The 21,705-nt window shown below is 47.2% G+C and overlaps 2 protein-coding genes across 2 annotated transcripts in view; one reads left to right on the plus strand and one right to left on the minus strand.

Moving 5' to 3' along the window:
• Positions 1-4: 4 nt before the first annotated feature.
• On the plus strand, positions 5-17,551 carry NUP88 (nucleoporin 88). Its single transcript, XM_048519019.1, has 17 exons — positions 5-414; positions 1,477-1,646; positions 3,199-3,324; positions 4,455-4,541; positions 4,663-4,842; positions 6,169-6,355; positions 7,831-7,981; positions 9,433-9,531; positions 11,510-11,600; positions 11,856-11,957; positions 13,064-13,222; positions 14,116-14,241; positions 15,009-15,074; positions 15,958-16,038; positions 16,352-16,478; positions 16,570-16,688; positions 17,367-17,551. The coding sequence occupies exons 1-17, from the start codon at positions 148-150 to the stop codon at positions 17,428-17,430; spliced, it is 2,202 nt and encodes a 733-aa protein (XP_048374976.1). The 5' UTR covers positions 5-147; the 3' UTR covers positions 17,431-17,551.
• Positions 17,552-18,314: 763 nt separating this feature from the next.
• The window catches only part of RABEP1 (rabaptin, RAB GTPase binding effector protein 1), a 58,059-nt gene continuing 54,668 nt past the window's right edge, over positions 18,315-21,705 (minus strand). The window contains exon 18 of the mRNA XM_048518827.1: positions 18,315-21,543. Within this exon, the coding sequence (XP_048374784.1) occupies positions 21,442-21,543 (102 nt within the window). The 3' untranslated portion in view covers positions 18,315-21,441. The remainder of the gene's footprint in view (positions 21,544-21,705) is intronic.

Below are 21,705 nucleotides of genomic sequence, written 5' to 3' on the forward strand. Positions count from 1 at the left end.
GGGGTTTCGGGCGGCAATTTTGGAGCTTGAGAATCCGCCCGCGCGGTGCTCACTGGGACTTGTAGTCCCACGCTCCGAGGCGGTCCGAGGCCCACGTCGTTCAACTGCCACCGGGCGCCGAACTTCCCTCCTCGGCCACGAGCGACGATGGCAGCGGCGGCCGTGGCGCCCGGTCTGGGCGAGTACTGGCGGACGGAGCTGCCGGGCCACGCCGTGCTGCGCCGCCTGAAGGAGCAGGCCACGAAGGCCGAGGTGGCGCCGGGCGGGGAGAGGGCTCCGGCGGCGCTTCCACGGGACTTGATGTTCGGCCTGGGCGGCGAGCTCTTCCTCTGGGACGGCGAGCGCCGCGCTTTCTACGCCCTCAGCCTGAGGAGCCTCGGCTGCGGCGAGCAGGACGGGCCGAGCCGGTATCAGGTGCGGCCTCAAGGCGCGTGGGGAGCTTCCCCACCCCTAGAAAACTAGCATGCCGCTGCAATCGTTCCCATCTAGCTCACTCTTCCTGCACTGGCTGGCTTGTCCATGCAAAACAATATCGTTATAAAGAGCCAGTTTGGTGTAGGGAACGATGCAAAACCTTTGCACTTGTCTGAGCTCCATTGACGTCAATAGATTTGGAAGGCTGGGAATCTATTTAAGACTGGATGCTGCTCCTCTTGTAGCAGTTGGATCTGACAAACATTTGCTGATGATCTTTATGTTGCAGCCGGGCTTGCAAATTCTGCTCTTTGGAAAACCGCATGCAAGGTCAGGCTGGGAAATAAAAGCAGCAGGGATCCCATAGGAGCCCGTACAGTGCTCGGGAAAGATGGGTGATGTGCATTGCTCTGATTTGGAGCATCAAATCACAACGGAAATAGCCAGCGTAGATAGCTTTTTGTGACCTGTTCAGTAGCAGCAATCCAGACTTTCTGCTACCAGTTACTTTTCTGCTACCACTTACTAAGTGACAAGAACATAAGAAAGAGCCTGCTGGATCAGACCAGAGTCCATCTAGTCCAGCACTCTGCTACTTGCAGTGGCCCACCAGATGCCTTTGGGAGCTCACATGAAGGATGTGAAAGCAATGATGTGCTGATGCCAGTAAAGGCAATGGAATGAGTTAAGTGATGCACATATGTGTGTACAAGAGAGTTTGTGTGTGTCTTTTGCTCTCAAATCAGAACTGACTTATGGCAACCCCGTAGGGTTTTCAAGGCAAGAGACATTCAGAGGTGGTTTGCCATTGCCTGCCTCTGTGTCATGATCCTTAGAGACCTCCAATCCAAATACTTGCAAGTGTTGAGGCTGAGAGTGTGTAACTGGCCTAAAAGCCACCTAGCAAGTTTCCATTCCAGAATGAGGATTCGAACCTGGGTTTCCAGATCTTAGTCCCTGTGAATTAACCCTTAGCCTCTTCACCACGCTGGTTCTTTCATGATCTTGGTTATGTGTAGAATAATGTTGCACTGTTAATTGATTCAACCTTTTCATTTCCAGACTCTGCTCTGCATAAATCCACCCTTTTTTGAGGTCTACCAAACGTCCCTGAGTCCTACACAACAGCATGTGGCTCTCATAGGGACAAAAGGGCTGGCGATCCTGGAGTTACCGAAACGCTGGGGAAAGAACTCGGAGTTGGAAGGTGGAAGGACAACAATTAATTGTAGGTATGTAGTACCTCAGACTTCCTTAAGTTTCTCGACAGCTTTGAAACTGGAGGTAGTTGGCATTGCCAGGAAACCATTTTGAATGTATGATATGTTCTTTCTCAGGGTTGTAGTCTCCTTTTCCAGACATCTCTGGTGAGGTATAGGCACTGTGTATAGAGAGACTCTAATCCCAACCAGTTCAAATGGTTCTTTCTCCCACCCTGGACATTCCACAGGTATATATATTCCACTTGCTTTGCTTTACTACCATCAGATCCTCTGAAGATGCCAGCCACAGATGCAGGCGAAATGTCAGGAGAAGATGTTACTGGAACATGGCCATGCAGCCCGGAAACCCCACAACACTCCAGACTCTAATCTGCTTGTCCACGTTCCATTAGGGCAGACCTGGGCATTATACGGCCCGCAGGCCCCATCCGGCCCGCCGGATGACCCTGACTGGCCCATATGAGTCACAAATAGTAAAAAATGTTAACAAACATTTTGTCTACCATCGTTTTGAGAAATTTGTGTGAATAAATCACATTTTTGGAAGGCAACCTCACTTTTTCATTGCATAACTTTAACATATACTAGTCTTGCCCGCTTGTCAAAACAATGCTATTTACTGCTTTTTTATATAAAGAAATACAATAAATATTATGCAGAATTGAGTTCAGCCTTTTGGCCCGGCCCTCCACAATATTTTCTGTTTCTTATGCGGCCCCATGAAAAAAATAATTGCCCACCCCTGCATTAGGGGATGGGAATTTGTTATCATATGTCTTCTAAAGAGTACTTGAAATGCCGTAGTTTGGGGAAAAGAACAGTGGCATTTATCCATAGCAGAGTTCATTCAGTAAGCAAAGAAATGGGCAAGGTTCATCATTCAGTGACTGGAATGTCAAACGATAATCGAAATAGCCTTCACAGATTCAGTGTCACAGAGATGCTTCGTACATTTTGGTCACGATGAGTCTGATCTTCTGCTATCATTTACCAAGCCATGTGTGGTCCTTGATTTCCTGCATTGAAAAGATTGCTTTTGTGTGAGGCTATGTCATGATCTCATGGTGCAGCTGCTACCTTTGCTTTTTCTGATCAGGAAGAAAGGTATGCAGCTCTTCTTTGGACAGAGTGGCAGGTTTAGTCAGAAATGTAATTCCTTGCGTCAAATGCACAGATGACACTTGACATGTGCGGGGAGATGAGTTGTCATCAAAGACTTTAGTTTCTGCCTCTCGCTGTGGGAAAGTAGTAGAGGGTGCGGCATCTTATTGATGGCAGGACTGGCCACTAATGTGTGGCCATTTTTGTGGATGTTAACATCTAGCTTAGTCTGTTTGCTGACAGGGTTGTCAACTGACCAGAAGAAAAGCAGCCTGGCATGCTCTTGTGTTTTTAACATCAGCCAAATCATCAGAAATTGGCAGGTGAACCTTCCCGCAGTATGGAGTTATTGCCTGCACAGCAAGCTGTTGAGAAAAGCTACAGGGCCAGGTTAAAAACACTGGCACTTCTGTTTTGCCAGCAAAATACTGCCCATTTCTATTTGTAAAATCTCTTCCAGCACCATTCCGATCGCGGAAAGGTTCTTCACCAGCTCAACATCCCTGACACTGAAGCACGCTGCCTGGTACCCGAGCGAGATGCTGGATCCCCACATAGTACTGCTTACCACTGACAACACAATCAGGTACCTACCTGGCTCTGATGTTGCGCTTGTTTGTAAGTCTCATTTTAAAGGTGTCTTTGATAATGCAGTCGTGTCATAGGGTCAAGTGTCTAGATGGTAGGAGAAGATAAGGAAATGCTGGCCCGGTTTCTGTGGCTGTAAGTTTATTGGAAGGAATGCTGAATGGGATAGTATAGCTTCAACTTGTCAGATTTTTGAAGTTAAACAAAATTGGTACTTGGATGGGAGACCACCAAGGAAAACAAGTTGTTGCGGGTTTTCCTGACTGTGTGGCCATGGTCTGGTAGATCTTGTTCCTAATGTTTCACCTGCATCAGTGGCCGGGATCTTCAGAGGCGTGTCACAGTTCTCTCTGTGATACACTTCTGAAGATGCTGGCCACAGATGCAGGCGAAACGTCAGGAACAAGATCTACCAGACCACGGCCACACAGCCCGGAAAACCCACAACTACCAGCTGAGTCTGGTCGTGAAAGCCTTCGACAATACACCAAGGAAAACTTTGCAGAAGAAAGCAGTGGCAAACTACCTCTTTTTAATCACTTGCTTTGAAAACCTTATGGGATCCCATAAGTCAGTTGCAGCACACTAGCAGTTTGTGTGCACAAAGCAGCAGTGGCGTAGTGGTTAAGAGCAGGTGTATTCTAATCTGGAGGAACCGAGTTTGATTCCCCTCTCTGCCGCCTGAGCTGTGGAGGCTTATCTGGGGAATTCAGGTTAGCTTGTGCACTCCCACACACGCCAGCTGAGTGACTTTGGGCTAGTCACAGTTCTTCTGAGCTCTCTCAGCCCCACCTACCTCACAGGGTGTTTGTTGTGAGGGGGGGAGGAGTTTGTCAGCCCCTTTGAGTCTCCTAACAGGAGAGAAGGGGGGGTATAAATCCAATTCTTCTTCTTCTGCAAGTTTATTGGGCACAAGCCACCTTTGCCAAAGCACACACAGAGGAGGCATGCCAGCAGATGTTCAGTACATGCGAAAATGTTCCACAAAGCCGTATTGCTGTATAAAATACTCTAAACTGGGTGCGTTCCGCTCTTGTTGATTTTTTAAAAATCTTATGAGAAAATCGCCTATCACTGTTAGATGATACAGGCTGCATTATTTTATTTTAAATCATGTTTGGCTTTTAGGATTTACAGCTTGAATTCACCCCAGACTGCTGTGAAAGTGATCACTCTTTCAAATACTGATGAGGACACTCTGAGGCTCAATAAGGGGTAAGGTCTGGATGCTTTCTTCTCAGCTGTGGGAAGATTCCCTTCTTCCTCCGTGGGGAAAATTGTGCTTGCAGCAGATGGCCATTGCAAGCTGAATTTCTGTCCTTTCCCTGCTCTCCAGGAGAACCTATACAGCGTTGATAGGAGAGACTGCAGTGGCATTCGACTTTGGGCCCCTGACGGCCGTTCCCAGGAACACAAGTGGACCACGAGGGAAAGCAGAAGAAGTATTAGCATACCCACTCTACATCTTGTATGAAAACGGGGAGACCTTCCTGACCTACCTCAGTCTCCAGCACAGGTGACGATGTGAACCTTGTATTGTCGAAGGCTTTCACGGCCGGATTCAACTGGTTGTGGTGGGTTTTCCGGGCTGTGTGGCCGTGGCCTGGTGGATCTTGTTCCTAACGTTTCGCCTGCATCTGTGACTGATACTAACGTAAATGGACTGAAAACTCCATCCGCAATACAATGCATTTAACCACACCTTTTCATAGCAAGTTCCACCCTGACACTTATTGATTGGTTCCCCACCCTGGGACATGGACAATATATACCCCACTAAACATTCCCTTCTCACTGGACACAATGGGTAACAGACTTCTTTCTGGGATAACACCTCTGAAGATGCCAGCCACAGATGCAGGCGAAACGTTAAGAACAAGATCTACCAGATCACGGCCACACAGCTCAAAAAACCCACAACAACCAGATATAAATCTTGTTTGTGCATTTCTGGCAGCTGCTGCTGCCTTTTTTAAGTGAGGGAGGAGCAGGAGTAGGTATAGGTATAGGCCAGACGCTGGAGGGGCTTGGAAGTTGCCAGTCCATCAATTTGAGAAAAAAACTATCAGTTGCACCTGTAAAGATCTACCTCTCAAGCATCACCTCTCAGAGGTGAGGCTGGTGCCAAGCAGAGACTGGGCATTTTTTGTGGTGGCACCTCGCCTCCGGAACGCCCTCCCTTTCAGGCTAACCTGGCACCTATTTTACTGCTTTCTTTTAGGTTCCTGGCCCAAACATGAAAGGATTACACAGGATTTTGATTAGGAGTTTTATCCTACCAGCTTGTTAATGTTCTCTTTTATTTTATTTTTTAAATTTTTTTATTATTTTATTTATTTGCTTTCTAAATTACCCTCCCTCTAGGGCAGGGGTCTTCAAACTACGGCCCTCCAGATGTTCATGGACTACAATTCCCATCAGCCCCTGCCAGCATGGCCAAGTGGTAGGGGTCATGGGAATTGTAGTCTATGAACATCTGGAGGGCCATAGTTTGAAGACCCGTGCCCTAGGGCTTTTATGCTGCTGATGTCTTGTCCTGTGGGCAGGTTTTTTGTTTTTTTTAATGTGGTGGTGATTATAAATGTTAGCTGCCTTAAGGAGGGCTCTGAAGAGACAGGATCACCCAAGACGAAGTCAGCCCTGGGATAAATATATATTTTGCACAGAAATTGATTTCTTTGCAGGAAGGAAAACTGCTCAATGTTTCATTGTCTAGATATCCAAGATTTTCTAGTGGGGAAACAGCTCTGTTCTAGCTCATTGTTTCTTGCTGTTTTTGGGGGGGTGGGAACCAGCTCTAATGAAACAGCTGCCCAGTAAATGTCCTTTTTGCTTATTCCAGCACCGGAAACCTCGGCAAGCTGCTGGGCCCGCTGCCAATGCACCCCGCAGCTGAAGATAACTACGGCTACGATGCATGTGCGGTCCTCTGCCTTCCCTGCATTCCCAACATCTTAGTCATTGCCACCGAATCCGGAATGCTTTATCACTGTGTGGTGCTGGAGGGGGAAGAAGATGATGAACAGATGGTACGGCTGTGATTCCTTGTGGGTTTTCTTTATGGAGGGGGAGCGCTTCACTGTGCTTAGGCCTTGGTCCTTGCGAGGTCTTTAAATGCTGCCTGGGGGCCTTTTGACTTTTTACACATTCTTCTTGAGCATGTAGCACAAAGTGCACTGCTGTCAGACACGCTGATCCCTTTTCAAATATTTGTTTTAGCTCTGTTTATATCTTGAGTTTGAAGCAGCCTCATTAAAATGGAAAGAACTGTTCAAGAAAATAAGCGCTATTGCGTCGTTCAGTGGTTTCCAGAAGCTGCATCAATTTCACAACTCTCAATCATGGTTCGGCCACACGCGTCCATGCATCCAGTTCACACGTTTCTTTGTCTTTTCCTTTTTATGCTACCGATGACTTGGGTCGTTTGTCATCACATCCAAAGTGATGTGGCTTCCACTTGTCCTCTAGACCCCTGTTGGGGGCTGGTTTGCAATCCTGGATTAGAGATCTGAACCTTCACAACTGTGATGGCCTTCTGTGTCAGGGATGGGGAAATCATGGTCCAGAGACCATGCCCAGCCAACAACAGCTCTTCTTCCAGGTCTCAAGCTGCTGGCAATTTGTCAGGAATATCAACCAATCAGGCTACAACATTGGCTGATCGGCTGATGCTCCCGACCCTAAGAGAGTTAAACAGACTGAAGGAAATTAGGAGCAGTAGAGTGAGAGATAGGGCTCATCTAGGTCTCTGCTAGCTTCTGGAGATTCTGAGTTGGACTCCATCTCTTCCTGTTTCTAGCCCCAGCACTTGCCACTGCTGGAAGCAGAAAGAGCCAGCATCCAACTCTGAGCCTTCCAGAGCAGCCAGAGACATGGCGGGAGGGTCTACCTCAGTGGTTCTCGACCTGTGGGTCGCGACCCCTTTGGGGGTCGAAAGACCCTTTCACAGGGGTCGCCTAAGACTCTCTGCATCAGTGTTCTCCATCTGTAAAATGGATAAATGTTAGGGTTGTGGGTCACCACAACATGAGGAACTGTATTAAAGGGTCGCAGCATTAGGAAGGTTGAGAACCATTGGACTCTACCTGGAAGTAAATGTTAGGCTTGCATCCTCGTTTAAAAAAAATACTTTATCTGGCATTTTATGTATAGATATCCAGAATTAATGAATTTCTTGGAGATGTCTGAAAAACTATATAGTGAATATAAAAGAATATGTAATTTTCCCCCCTTTTATCTGGGGTTGGCTTAACAAGCCAAGAAGAAACCTATGTGCCTCAGCAACATATCAGTCTATATTTGGAGTTAAAAAGCCAACACATTATGGTGTAGGTGTTGTATTTCTGCCACCATTTGTTCAACAAACTGACCTTTTGGCTAAAGAAAAATTGAAGCGCTTAGAAATCACGTGCGAATGACATAAATAGTGCTTCCTAGGGGAAATTAACGTTGTTGTGAAAGCGCGTGAATTTAAACAGTGTAAACATTCCAATAACTTCCGCAGTCTGTCAAATCCTGGGATTCAAAAACGGACTTCATCCCATCGCTTTATGTCTTCGAATGCGTCGAATTGGAACTTGCGCTGAAACTGGCACCGAGAAAAGGGGAGGAGCCTCTGGAATCGGACTTCTCTTGCCCAATCAAACTGCACAGAGGTAAGGAGGGGAAGTCCTGACATCTGCTGCCGTCTCTTCTCTAAAAACACCATCCGTCCACTTGCTGTCCCATTGAAGTTGCCTTGGAGATGAGGAAAAGGGGGTTGAGGTGCCTAGTTATCTGCTAGCATACATCACAGGACGGACTGAGGCGGTAAAGTCTTTTTCTGCAGTGACTGATGGCTTGAATCACCTTGCACTTGAGCTGGTTTGTACCTGTATCCTTGAGAAGATGCCCCATGGTGAGAGCCAGTGTGGTGTAATGGTTAACAGCAGTGGACTGTAATCTGGAAAACTGGTTTTGATTCCATCTGAGTGGCTGAGGCTTATCTGGTGAACCAGATGTGTTTCCGCACTCCTACATTCCTTCTGGTCACAGTTCCTCAGAACTCTGTCAGCCCCACCTACCTCACAAGGTGTCTGTTGTGGGGAGAGGATGGGAAAGGAGCTTATAAGCCACCTTGAGTCTCCTTAAAGGAGAAAAAGGTGGGGTATAAATCCAAACTCCTCCTCCTCCTCCATGCTGAAAAGAAAGTCCTATTGAATTTGTAAAGAAGTGACCAGCTGTGTTTCCCCCTAGCAGTTCAAAGCTTCACCAGTCAAAGAGGAATTTGTGTTTTCTCCTCTGAAATACTTTAAGCAGTGAGAGGCCTGTTTGTTCAGTAGAAGCAGGACAGAATAGCAGTGGGGACTCTCCACAGCAACTGATGGAAGAGTCACCTGACACAGAATGTCCTTGTCATCCCCCTTGAGCAGGAAGGGACGTGTGGCACAGGTGACTATCAGAGACTGATTCAAACGGCTGATTTGCAGCTCTGCCGTTCTGGGTCGGTTGCTTCTTGTTTGAGCTCATGGGCAAGTCCCAAACCAGTGGTGTGAAGCTGGCTTGCCTTGGCGCTTTTCCCAGGCTGGTCTGGTCTGGTGTGTGAAGGTCTTTGTGGGGGTTGGAAGAGAGTTTTCTTAGGTACTGTTCTGTAGTTTTTATCTCATTGCTTGCAAGCCTTTGGATGGAGTCTAAGCCTTTCAAACCCATTCTTCTGTGGCGATTCTGATTGACTGGTCTAAGCTCGTTACATTTTGCAAGCAATCTTTTAATGTACAATCTCGGCCAGATTTCTTCACACTGGCCCTGCACTCCCAGAACCTTTTGTGTTCTGATTGAAGTTAGTTTTCCCGCCACAAGCTGAGATTCTAAGTACGGATTGGTTAAAAGTCCTCACTTTGGGGTTGGGGTGGCAGTAGTGCTGGTTAGCCAGTGTGCCTGCATACATTGTGTATAGCTGGAGTTAGTGTCAAAGCAAGATTCCTTCTGGGCAATAGGGTCAAAGCAAGGCATGCTGGCAAGCCCAGCCGCAAGCCAGATCTGAGCCAATTCGGCCTGCTGTGGCATCTAAATGCAGCATTCCCGTGCCTTGCTCCTCCACTCACACGTGATCTTCTTATGCTTTCAGATCCCAAGTGCCCTTCTCGCTACCACTGCACACACGATGCCGGCGTACATAGCGTGGGACTCACCTGGATCCACAAACTGCATAAGTTCCTGGCCTCAGGCAAGTCCTTGAATCTTGCTTCTCTTTGTTTTGTGTTTCCTCTCCTAAAGTTAGGGGCTGTGTTTTTTTTGTTTGCTACTGCGGAGATAGTATGGAGGGAATTTTGATCACATAGTGTAAATCAAAACCAGAAGGCACACACACACACACACAAAAGAAAGACACAAGTGAAATGGACTCAACCCAGTGGAGACAATGGACTCCACCCAGACACAGGGTTTGCATTTGCTCTGTTGCTGCTGCAGGGAATGCAAATGTGAATCACTCCCTGGACTGAAACATCCCACCCGCAATACAATATAGTCAACCATACCTTTGCTTAGCATGTTCCACCCAAACACTTAACTGATTGGTTCCCCACCCTGGGACATGGACAATATATATCCCACTAAACTTTCCCTTCTCACTGGACTTCCCTCTGTGATACACCTCTGAAGATGCCATCCACAGATGCAGGCGAAACTTTAGGAACAAATCCACCAGACCACAGCCATACAGCCCAGAAAACCCACCACAACCAGTTGAATCCGGCCGTGAAAGCCTTTGATAACACACATGTGAAAGTTTGCACACACACACAAAAGAAAGACACATACGAAAGTTTATATCCAATTTCAGAATTCTCTGACACATTTGAACAGCTGGGCTGTATGCAGATGTCATGATGAGCCCGGGCTTATAAAAATGGTTTGATCAAACTCTGATTTCTAATGACGTCTACATGCGGATGGGCCTACGAACTAGATTTTTTTTTTCATTGGCACCAAAATGGGATTTTATGTGGAGGTTTCCAGTTTGTTTCTTAACCACCATTTCTGATTAAGTTCCTCTCTTCATTGCTAATTGCAGTTTGTGATGTTTGAGTTCACAAACCATTGTTGAAATAGTAGCACCCCAGTAGTCGCCTGCCCCACTGAGATATACAGGGAGGATGTCTCCCTTATGAGAGGCAAGACGCAGGCAATGCACAAATTGTGATTCGTTGTTTAGCATCTGATAGGCTAACAGATGTTATTTAACATCTGGCAGGCTAACCAGAGGCTGTTGCACAAAACCATCGTGTAAACACGCTATCGGTTTCTATTGTGGTGTTTGAATGCAGCCCAGAAACAGCACCTCAGTGATCTTGCCCACGTTCCTCTTTTCCTTTGAGATCCGTCTCCCTTTCTATGCATGCAGGTTTCATTGCAAAACAGAACAATGTAAAGGAATGACGTACTGCAGAACTTTAACAGGATACGATTCTCACACACTCTTAATGAACAACGGATAATGAGTCTCTAGTCCATCATGCGTGCCTCAGATGTGTGAACATGAGTTCCATTGGGGACAGGACTCTTTGTGAGAACACTTGAAGAGTTTTCTCTCCCTCGTTGGCCCTGTTACAGCCCCACAGTGGGATCAATTGCTCCTACTGAAAAATTTCCCTTCAGCGCAGCTGTAAGGAGTCCTGGGAATGCTGTGTTGTGCCTAATCAGAAAAATCTGAACATTAGCGACACCCAAAAGAAAGGACTTAGCTGCTGCCAAGACGTTCTTCTATCTTTGATTTCATGCAGGCGCTCTGAACTGCCAGAGGGTCGGGAACGTCTACCATTCACCCTCACTTTAAATTGTCCCGCTCAATGCAGGAAACTGGCTGGCATGCGAAAGCCTTTGTGAAGCGACCCCTTGGCCCCAAGACATTTTCTGCTCCCAGTATCTGTTTGCCTTAGGCCACTTCCGCACATGCAGAATAATGCGCTTTCAGTCCACTTAGCAGCTGGATTTTGCTGTGCAGGAAAGCAAAATCCACTTGCAAACAAGTGTGAAAGTGCGGAAGGGGCCTTAGACATGCTTGCTCTGTATGCACCTGTTGAGCAGCAGCTTCTCTCAGAAGGTGGGTAGCCGCGTTCCCCCAGTCTTTTCAGGCCAATGGATGTGACCTCAGATACTTTGCTTGCCTGGCTTGCGTGAACGAGCTGTTTCCTGCTTTCCAGATGAGGAAGACAAAGATAGTTTGCAAGAGCTCGGAGCCGAACAGAAATGCTTCGTAGAGCACATCCTTTGCACCATGCCTTTGTCATCCAGGTAAGAGCTGGCTGGGCCTGTCCTCTCTTCCCCTCTTGGCAGGACTGATGCCTGGAGAGACCAGCCGCAAACAACCCAGTCTGTGAACTGAAATGAGAGCATGATTGGGAAGTAGGCTCATGCCACAGAAGATTCTCTCATGCCCTTTTATGGTGGCATAGGTTTGCTACCTAGCAACTAATATAATTAGCTTGCTTGTGGGACTGCCGGAGCTTTCTTGGTGGGTTTAATATATGCTCCATGTTGTTCCTCCAGGCAGCCTGCCTCGATACAAGGATTTTGGATAGTCTCGGACATTCTGGGTCCCACAATGGTCTGCCTCACCGATACCTATGAATGCATCACCAAGCCTCTTCTGTATGTATCTACACTCCTTCCACCCAGATCTCTGCTTATCCTTTGCCAGCGCGTGAAAAATGTTGCTGTTTGCAAGAGAAGGTCCGGAAGGCCACTCCCAGTGATTGGCTCTCCATCTTAACCATGGGGAAACAGGAGATGATCTGTTCACTCAGTAGTTGTTTAATATCCAGGCTTTTTTTTTTCCAAAAACCAACATAGGAAGCCAGCTTGTCCTGACATTATCTGTTCACACTAATTGCAATCTACTCCGCTATTTCTGATCGAGACATTTTGGTTCCTGAAGCAATAAATCCCCCCAATCCCCCTCCTGTTAATTAAGCTGGGACACCATCTCACAGGAGGCTTGTTCAGATGAATGGGAGTTGCATGAGACCCAGGTCATTGCATGGGCGAGCTCTGGTTTCCACTTTGCTTAGAGGTACCCAAAATCCATTGCCCTCCATAGCTGACACGCCTTGCTTTGCTTCACTGTAGGGTTCTGTTTCTAGCTTAGATGCCAGTGACCATTTTCTCTCAGCGTGGTGTAGTGGTTAAGAGCAAGTGGATTCTAATTTGGAGAACCAGGTTTGATTCCCTGCTCCTCCACCTGAGTGGCAGAGGCTTCTCTGGTGAACCAGATGTATTTCCGCACTCCTGCATTCCTGGTGGGGGATCTTGGGCTAGTCACAGTTGTCTCAGAACTCTCCCAGCCCCACCTGCCTCACATGGTGTCTGTTGTGGGGAGAGGAAAAGAACGGAGTTTGTAAGCCACCTTGAGTCTCCTTCCAGGAGAGAAAGGTGGGGTATAAATCCAATCTCTTCTTCTTCTTCAGATTTGTCAGAACTCCTTCAGGATCCTTGGGGTGGGATAGTACCACCCTCCCCTAATCATGACAGTAGTTCATTTCCTTGTTTGTACCCAACAGCCGTGTGGCTTACGTTGACTTTCCCGTGGCCCTTTCCTGTGTGTCCATTCACAACTGTCCTTTGCAAAGATCTCGGTTAAACCTTGCTGCCTGGGGCTGTCAGTGTGGGAAAAGGGTTTGGTATCTAATACGTTTAACGAAACCACAGCATGGACCTCTTGGAGAACAACGATCGATTGCAAACGATTCTTTTGACAGTTCTGCGGTCCACCCAGTATCCCCTCCTCTGCTGTGCACCACAGAAGACTCTCAAGTGGCTGCCTCGCCCCTTCGCATCCTGGCTGAATCACAAGATACCTTTGAGAGACACATCCGAAAGATCCTGTCTCGGAGCTCTGCTAATCCACTGCTACTGAAGTACAGAACTTCTGTCTAAAGGGAATGAGTGTGTGTGTGTGTGTGTGGGGGGGGGGGCGTTGCACATGTTTCCGGCCCCTCTGTCATATTCAGGCTATCAAGTCCCATTTCCTGAGCCTTCTGTATTACTTAGGCCCTGGGAGTCGCGTGTCCAAGGAGGTTTCCATCTCCTGGGGCTTCCGTATACTTTCACACTATGTTCATCTAGCCCAGTGCGGTCTGCTTTGATCTGGTGTTGACTTTCCAGGGTTTCAGCCAGAGAAAGATGTTTCTAGCAACATAGCATGAGAGCCAGCAAGTGTAGTGGTTAGTAGGTGGATTCTAATCTGGAGAACTGGGTTTGATTCTCCACTCTGGTGAACCAGATGTCTTTCCACACTCCTACATTCCTGCTGGGTCATAGTTCTCTCTGAACTCTCTCAGCCCCACTTACCTCACAAGGTGTCTGTTGTGGGGAGAGGAAGGGAAGGAGCTTGTAAGCCACCTTGAGTCACCTTACAGGAGAGAAAGGTGGTGTATCAATCCAAACTCTTCTAATTGGAGATACTAGGAACTGAAACTGCCACCTGCCAGGAAAGAGCTATTTTCAGCTGTATCCTTACGGAGGCCTGCTTATGATAATCTTTCACTTGCATAATCCTCCTTGTGGGGAGGGGAGCACACCAAATTGGGCAGCATCATTAAGCGTGCATTCATTGCAAAACCATTATGTGAGCACTATCATGAACGGCAACTTGATGGTTTGAATGACTACTGAGAGGCGCGAATGGCAATTTATATATCCGCAACAGTCCTTGTATTCTGATAGTGAGAAAAAGGCATCCCAGAGATTGTAAATTAGCCCTCGTTGGAGCATGTATGTGTACCAAGATCATGTTATATTTGTCTTTAAGAGCTGCAGATAAAGAGACCTCTCCACCCCCTGAAGAATGCCTGAAACTTCTTAGCAGAGCCACACAAGTGTTTAGGGAAGAATATATTCTGAAGCAAGATCTGGCTTTAGAGGAGATCCAACAGAGGTAAACCAACAGTGACCAAAAACTATCTCTTCTATATGCAGCCAGTTGGCTCTTTTAGTCTCCTGTTCAGCCCTTAGTCCATAACTTCTGAATCTTAATCTGCTGGTTTTACCCAACAAGGCAAGAATTTCCAGCAAAAACCTCTTGGCTGCGAGAATCATCAGTGATGTGAAAAGCCTGATTATTTTAAGATTATAGGAGGGGCACAAAAGTATGTTGTCTCCTTGGCTGCCCCAATGTTCCAGCCGCAATCATAAGAACATAAGAAGGAGCCTGATGGATCAGACCAGAGTCCATCCAGTCCAGCACTCTGCTACTCGCAGTGACCCACCAGATGCCTTTGGGAGCTCACATGCAGAATGTGAAAGCGTGGCCTTCTGCTGCTTCCGAGCACCTGGTCTGCTAAGGCATTTGCAGTCTCAGATCAAGGAGAATCAAGTTTGGTAGCCATAGATTGACTTCTCCTCCATAAATCTGTCCAAGCCCCTTTTAAAGCTAGCCAGGTGAATGGCCATCACCACCTCCTGTGGCAGCATATTCCAAACACCAAATCTGTTAGTAGCACGAGTTCTCTTGTTTGTTGGCAAATGATAAAAGGGTTATTTTGTCCAAGACTCCTCCCTGTGGACTGGAACCTTATTCTAACCTCGTTTTCATGTAGGTTTCATGAGTTGCAACAGCACTTGCTGGTGGGGAGAGCAGGGAAGATGCCGCTGTTCCGCCGTGTCCCGTCTAACCAGCCACATGGCCTTTTCTTTTGTCCTCAGAGTCAAATTGTTGCGTGAGCAGAAAAAGAAACAGCTGGAAGATCTGGGCTACTGCCGAGAAGAAAGGTGAACCTGCCCCCGGGCCCCGTTTTCAGAAAGGCCACAGACTTGCACTGCACGGGTAGCTCTGTGGTCCCAGGGAGGAGGGGGTAGTCCAGTGATGGAGCAACTGTTTTGCAGGCCAGCAATCCTGGGTTCAGCCCCTGGTATCTCTGGTTGAAGGATCTTGGGTAGATGTCTGGGATATTCCCTCTGAAAGAGCTCAGAGAGCGCTGCTGCTCGTTTGTATCGCCCGACGGCTCCCAAATTTTTTCAGGCCACTACCCCACCCCCCGGTTCCATAGACTCACCCTTAGTGCTCCCTACCCTATAAAAAGCATTATTGAAGATAGTGGTTTGCACGGCTCACTAAGGAAGATGATAACAATAACATTCAAAACAGCAACAATTGTACTTCCATCCGAAATCGAATTAAAACTGTTAAAGTTTAATTTATTCTGCAGAATTGATGAACTTGATCCAGTGATAGCAACTCTTCAAAGTCTGGGGAAAAAATTTGATTGTGAGAAAAAAATTCTCACTAATTTTTGATAATGAGAAAAGTTCCCACCAGATTTGATGCTATAGCTTTAAGTGAGCAACACATTGCCCTGCATTTTCGTTCCCCCCGGGTAATCGCGATCCCCACTTTGGGAACCACTGGCATAGACCACGCTGGTCAGAGCTGCTATAAGTCACCTTCCTGTTTTAAAAAGGCTCCTCCCCAGCAGCTGGAATAAACACAGACCTCTGCCATGACTTAATTAGGGTTGCAATTGGAGTTGTGTCATAAGGGCATGCATGAATTACACACTGGATTTGTGGTGTAATTGGCTCTCTGACTGCCCCCCAATCACATAAGATGGTAGTTCCAAAATTACTGAACACGCTTCCCCTTTTCCCCTCAAAGGAAGAGTTTGAGGGAAATGGCGGAGCGCTTGGCAGACAAATACGAAGAAGCCAGAGAGAAGCAAGAGGACATTGTGAACAGGTAAACCTTCAGGCTGTTTGCCAGGATCTCAAAGTTCCCGCGTTCAGCTAACGCCAGCGCAGCTGCAGAGGGTTTGCTTTGCTTCGAAGGGCAGCTTTTAAGTCGTGCACCATCCTGCTTGGATTCATGAAAAAGGGGGTTCGGGTTGGAGGGCAGAGCTTGGCAGGAGCCAGGACCAAGCCCACCATTTTCCTGTCCGCAGGCTGAACATAAGTTGTGCTTCGAATCGTGGGACTGCCCAGTCATCAAATTCTGGTTTCGTTGCACTATGTCTCTCTCATCCACACACCCATCTCTCTCTTTACGGCCGTAGGATGAAGAAAGTGCTCCGCAGCGTCCACTCCCAGCTGCCCGTGCTGTCGGACAGCGAGAAGGATATGAAGAGAGAACTGCAGACGGTCCAGGAGCAGCTGCGCCATCTAGGAAACGCCATCAAGCAAGTGAGCGGGGAGCAGCCGTGAAGACCCGGGATGCGGGCAGGGAAGGGGGGGGGCGACGCTGAACTGCTGTTTACTCCTGCTTGCTTGCCAGGTGAAGATGAAAAAGGACTATCAGCAGAAGAAAATGGAGAAGGGAGCCAGCCCCCAGAAGCCCAGCATCAGCCTCAGTGCCTACCAGCGGAAATGCATCCAGGCAGTTTTGAAAGAGGAGTAAGTTGACACAGAGCCAAAATCCTTTCAGAGCTTTGGAATACTTTGTGGGTCGTTAATTGCCCACAATTGCCCATTAATTGCAAAAACTGACCCTGCTTTGAGCGATGTTGCTGTACCCAGGTTATGCCATGTGGGCTGAGCACCGAACGGTAGCGGCAAAGGAAAGTGGGGGGGCCCTCCCCATTATTTCCAGCAGCAATAGAGCCCCCCCCCCCCCACTCCACTAGCTATCTCTGTTCCGCAGGGGTTATAAAAATTGCTTGTTCCGCCAGGCCTTTTCCAGCTAGCCAGCTGGATTAAATTGTGCCATCATCTCCTCTCGGCCTCCAGGGAAACGTGGGGGGGGGGAGGTTAGGGAATGAATTTGGGATGGATTTATTTAAGTCGCCATCTATTTTTATACATTATTTCTTACTTAAGTGTATTGGAACATTAAAAGGCGTTTCGTAACTTTTAATGTTTCGTTTTATCTAATGCTGTAGCATGCCTGAACTTGTTGCAACCCGTCCTGAGCCCCTTGGGGAAAGGGCGAGATAAAAATATGATTAAATAAATGTATATGGGGGGAAGCGGCATTTGGCCACACTCGGGGCGGCAGATACAGTTCTCTCTCTTGCAAAACTTGCAGTAATGATTTCCTTGCCTTGTTTGCTCAACACGACTTCTCCTCTGCAGGGGAGAGCACATACGGGAGATGGTGAAACGGATCAATGACATCCGAAACCATGTGAACTTCTAGAGACTTGCTGACGGGTTACCAAGGCGAAGAAGCCACCTTTTCATATTTATAAGTGGTCTTGCTGCCCCCACGCCGAGAGATGTTTTGTAAAGATAACATATTGAATAAACAGTTTTTTATACACGCTTTGGACATTTTTGGGCAAGGTGCTCTGCAGTTTTGGCATAACTTCCCTGTGGATTATTTGCTTTATTGTGTATATGGCCCCATTTTGATTTAGGCCCGGTACTCTAAGATGCCTGGCCCTTATTTTTTCCCTGTTGCTGGCACAGGTACTCTGAAAAGCAAGGGCTGCGTTTGGTTCTAAAGCCAACATGCAGGTACCTGGCCCATTCCATTCCACAAGAGCAGCAGTGGTGTAGTGGTTAAGAGCAGGTGTACTCTAACCTGGAGGAACTGGGTTTGATTCCCTGCTCTGCTGCCTGAGCTGTGGAGGCTTATCTGGGGAATTCAGATTAGTCTGTACATACCAACACACTCCAGCTGGGTGACCTTGGGCTAGTCACCATTCTTCTGATCTCTCTCAGCCCCACCTACCTCACAGGGTGTTTGTTGTGGGGGGGAGGGGAAAGGAGTTTGTATGCCCGTTTGAGTCTCCTGCAGGAGAGAAAGGCAGGATATAAACCCAACTCTTCTTCCTGTGTGACCAACAGCCACTAGAGATAGGAGCCATTGCTGCTGTTCACTGAGAAGGGAAAGTTCTGAACATTGTCCTTTCATCCTCCTCCCTCCAAAAAAAATGTGTCAAGGAAGAAGAAACACAGCATAACTGAACAGGTACAGAAGACTTGAAACCTCTGCATTAACTCTCTCCTCATCTGTGATTCTTACAGGAATTCTTAAGGTATAAAAATGCAGAAAACAGGAAGAACTATATACTCGTCTTTTGCTTTTTTCCTCCTTTAATTTGGAACACTTTCTTAAGGATATACCTCCAATACAGTTAACAAATGGTTACATTTTTGAATTCAGTAGACAGGAGAGTTCTACATCCACAGTTTCACAGGACACCAGCGGCTTGGCTCATTGGAATGCAGTATTGATTCCAAACGCTTGGGTTTGGAATGTTAACAGGCTAACCGATTTTTTTAAATTATTGTGTTTTTTGGGGGGGGAGGGGTGAATCCCATACAAACCTAAAAGGGACTATAATTATAGGTGGATTTCTCCTCTCCAAAGAAGGTATAGGCAGACCACAGTTTTATGCCGCTGAAGTTAAGGGGGGGGGGGTTACAGTTAACCGTTAGCAATAACACGGTCACAGACATGCTGGAAGATTTTTCTTCTTCTTTTTTTGCACATGTCGACTGTACAAGTATACAGAACAGAGTTAAAACTCGCAGGCTTTCCCCTCCCCTACGTTCTGCACGCAGGCCCACGGTTCTTGATCAGGAAGGGTCGCTGTGTTTTTACCCTAGTTGCGGTAGTTACAGTCAGTGCAGGAGCAGTAAGGCTGGATGGTACAAAATCAGCCAGGTTTTTTTTAAAAATATATATTGGTAGAAGCGGAGACCTTCCAGGATGAGAGGAGCATCATCTCCCCCCCGACACACACACTTTTTACATTTCTTTTTTCTGGAAGTATGACTTAAGTCCATAATTAAAATAAGCCCGTGTTACACTTCGAGGATGCATGATGCCAAAGACAAAATAGAGTATTCCCCTTTTGGAACAGCTGTGAATGCTCTATGGAATAGGTGTCAAACTCGCAGTCCTCCAGATGTAGTCCATGACTCCGAGTTTGACACCTGTGCTCTACGGCCTGTATATCTATAATCAGCCTAGGATTCCAGGCTCCTGGTTTTGTGATGTTGTCAGGCCCTGTTACCAGAATAAAGACATCCCTCCCCCAACCAAAAAGCTTTTCAAGCTAGCTCTGCTCCTGTGTCCAGTCTCAATCCATCACCCTTGTGCTGGGGTTTCGGATTAGAAAGGACAAGAATTTAGGCACTAAGCAGTAACTGGAAACCTCAACACCACAGTAATCATTCCAGTATTCATAAGTTGTGGTTTGTTCGCACAGTATTCTGCATCGCCAGTTACCTACTAATAAAACTCACGCAACTTAGCCGCAAGTGATTAAATAAAGCTGGCATTTCATTCTAAGAGAGGGACTCCGGAGTTGAAACACCCATCCTTTGCTCATCCTGAAATTCAATGATCTAGCAGTGTCAAAAGGAAGGTGGGGTGGGGACTAAAGTCAGCCTCCAACATATTTGACTGGAAATTCACTAGGTAAAACCCCACCCCAGTAATTGAGGGTTCAAAAGAAACTTGTTGAAGCAATCGACTAGAGTAAGTTCATAGTTTTCCAGTCCTAATATGAGTGAACTACCCTAGTGTTTTTCATGACGACAGATTTCCTAACCTTGTTATTTTCATTTTATGGTTATTGCTATATTCCCCCTCCGCTAGCGACTACAAGGGGAGGGTGGGTTCCAGCAATCTGATCCCAATTCATTCTGTAGTGATTACTTGCAATATTGGGGGTCATACCAGGCTGAATGCTAGCGAGAAACATTCCCCTATCCCCTCCCCCAAAAAAGCCCACCTAGAGGATTTCCCCTGTAGAAAAGCATACGTCTGGCCCAAGAAAATCCAGCTAGATCAAGGCCCCTTGCAAAGTATGGGTGTACAAAGATGGTTCTCCTGTTCATATTAATAAGACATACAAAGTGGAATTTAGTTCAACAGTTTCTTGGGCAAGGACCCAGATCCTCAACATGATTTACAAGGGAGGCCCCACAAGCTACACTACACTAATCTCTGTCTTCAGGAAATCAGTTTCACAGACACGGCTGGGCTTCGGGGTGGGCAGGAAAAGTGAAAGGAGGGGGCAAAATGCAGAGCAGTGTTTTAACAGCCACAGTTCCCTCTTTGTAAAAAGCCCCCCAACACCAATGCGCAGGTGCCGTCCAGCTAGTTTGGGGAGGGCGATAGGAACGCAACAGGCACTGGTCGTAGGCCACGGCTACCCACCCATTCTTTCACACCTCTCAGCCAAAAAAAGAGGACATCCTATAGAATCAGAAGTTTTCACTGGGGCTCAGAATCGCGGGGTCGAGAATGTGCAACCCACGGCTGGGGCAAATGGAAACACTTTTTAAATTCGACCCGGTACATGACTAGAAAGACATACCTGTGGGCACGGGGCCAGATGGCTCAGTTCAGGTAAGCCAGGAGTCGCTGGCTACTAGCTCTGAAAGGAAGGTGCCGCTTGCCAAAAACAGGTCTGCAATCTTTTTTTTAAGCGTGCATCTCCTGTTTTACAAAAAAGCAGGTCTGCGGATCATTCTCCTGATCTGCCGCTGGTTTCTCTTTAGGAATTCAGTTCTCTCAGCAATCTGCACCCTTCTCCTCCGTTCTATTTTCAGTGGCAGCTACGCTCTTCCAAACAACACCAGGTACAAAACAAGAGCTGAGCTGAGAACCCACCCAATCTCCAGTCCTCTGCAAATAAATTCATATTTTAATATAAAATATCCGTGCAGCATACTATATCCCATTCTTTTGCCATCTTGCTAAATACTGTGTGACCGATCATTTGATGTGTGTGGGTGGGTGGGGTGGGGGTGAGGTGGGACGCAGAGAAGAGGAATCTTTAGCAGCTTCTCGTGTATTTTAAAGGGACAGAGGGAAACAGGGGCTCCGGCAGGGACTTCCACCATAGTAATTGTTTTTAACTGGGCAGGGGGAAGAGCAGGAGAGAAAGAGAAGTGTGTTAGGTCAAGGGAAGGGGGAGGATGTGGCGATTACTTCGAATCTGACCTGGCTGAAGGCTGACACCCTCCATCCAGCCTCCTGCACACGTCTCTATGGTAATTTCTCACCTCCATGCTAAACCTCCCTTCCAGAAATAACGCCCGGGCCACAGCTATCCCACGGTCCTCTTCCACTCTTTCAGTTAGAGTTAAATAATAGTTAATGTTTTGCTATAAAGATGAGGGTTTTTCTTTTTTTAAAAAAAAAAACCCCACAAAATGCAGCCTTAGAGCCCTGCTCTCGAGAGTGTCATGTTTCAGGCAGCTGATTAATGTCTGTCAGTTTTGTGTCATTCAGGATCGCTCGGATTCTCTCCAGGGAATCTGCTTGCCGGATCCGTTCCAATTGGACCTAAACGAAAATAAAGCAACGGGAAAGGAGAATGAGAGTCAGCCTGCAGGTGGCCAATCAGAAGGGCTTTCGGAACGACATTCACAAGCGCTGGGAACGGGCTACCCTCTTCAAAGCAACCAAGTTGACCCAAAGCATCGGTCGGGCTGTGGCCTTGCAAAA

The sequence above is a fragment of the Sphaerodactylus townsendi genome, linkage group LG16, assembly GCF_021028975.2.
Source record: "Sphaerodactylus townsendi isolate TG3544 linkage group LG16, MPM_Stown_v2.3, whole genome shotgun sequence".
NCBI classification, from domain to species: domain Eukaryota; kingdom Metazoa; phylum Chordata; class Lepidosauria; order Squamata; family Sphaerodactylidae; genus Sphaerodactylus; species Sphaerodactylus townsendi.

Bases quoted from the DNA above. Each gene is read 5' to 3' on its own strand.
- NUP88 (XM_048519019.1), top strand. From the start codon at position 148: ATGGCAGCGGCGGCCGTGGCGCCCGGTCTGGGCGAGTACTGGCGGACG. The intron at 11,958-13,063 runs GTATGTATCTAC...TTCTTTTGACAG, and splicing joins TGCATCACCAAGCCTCTTCT to TTCTGCGGTCCACCCAGTAT. The intron at 16,039-16,351 runs GTAAACCTTCAG...TTACGGCCGTAG, and splicing joins CAAGAGGACATTGTGAACAG to GATGAAGAAAGTGCTCCGCA.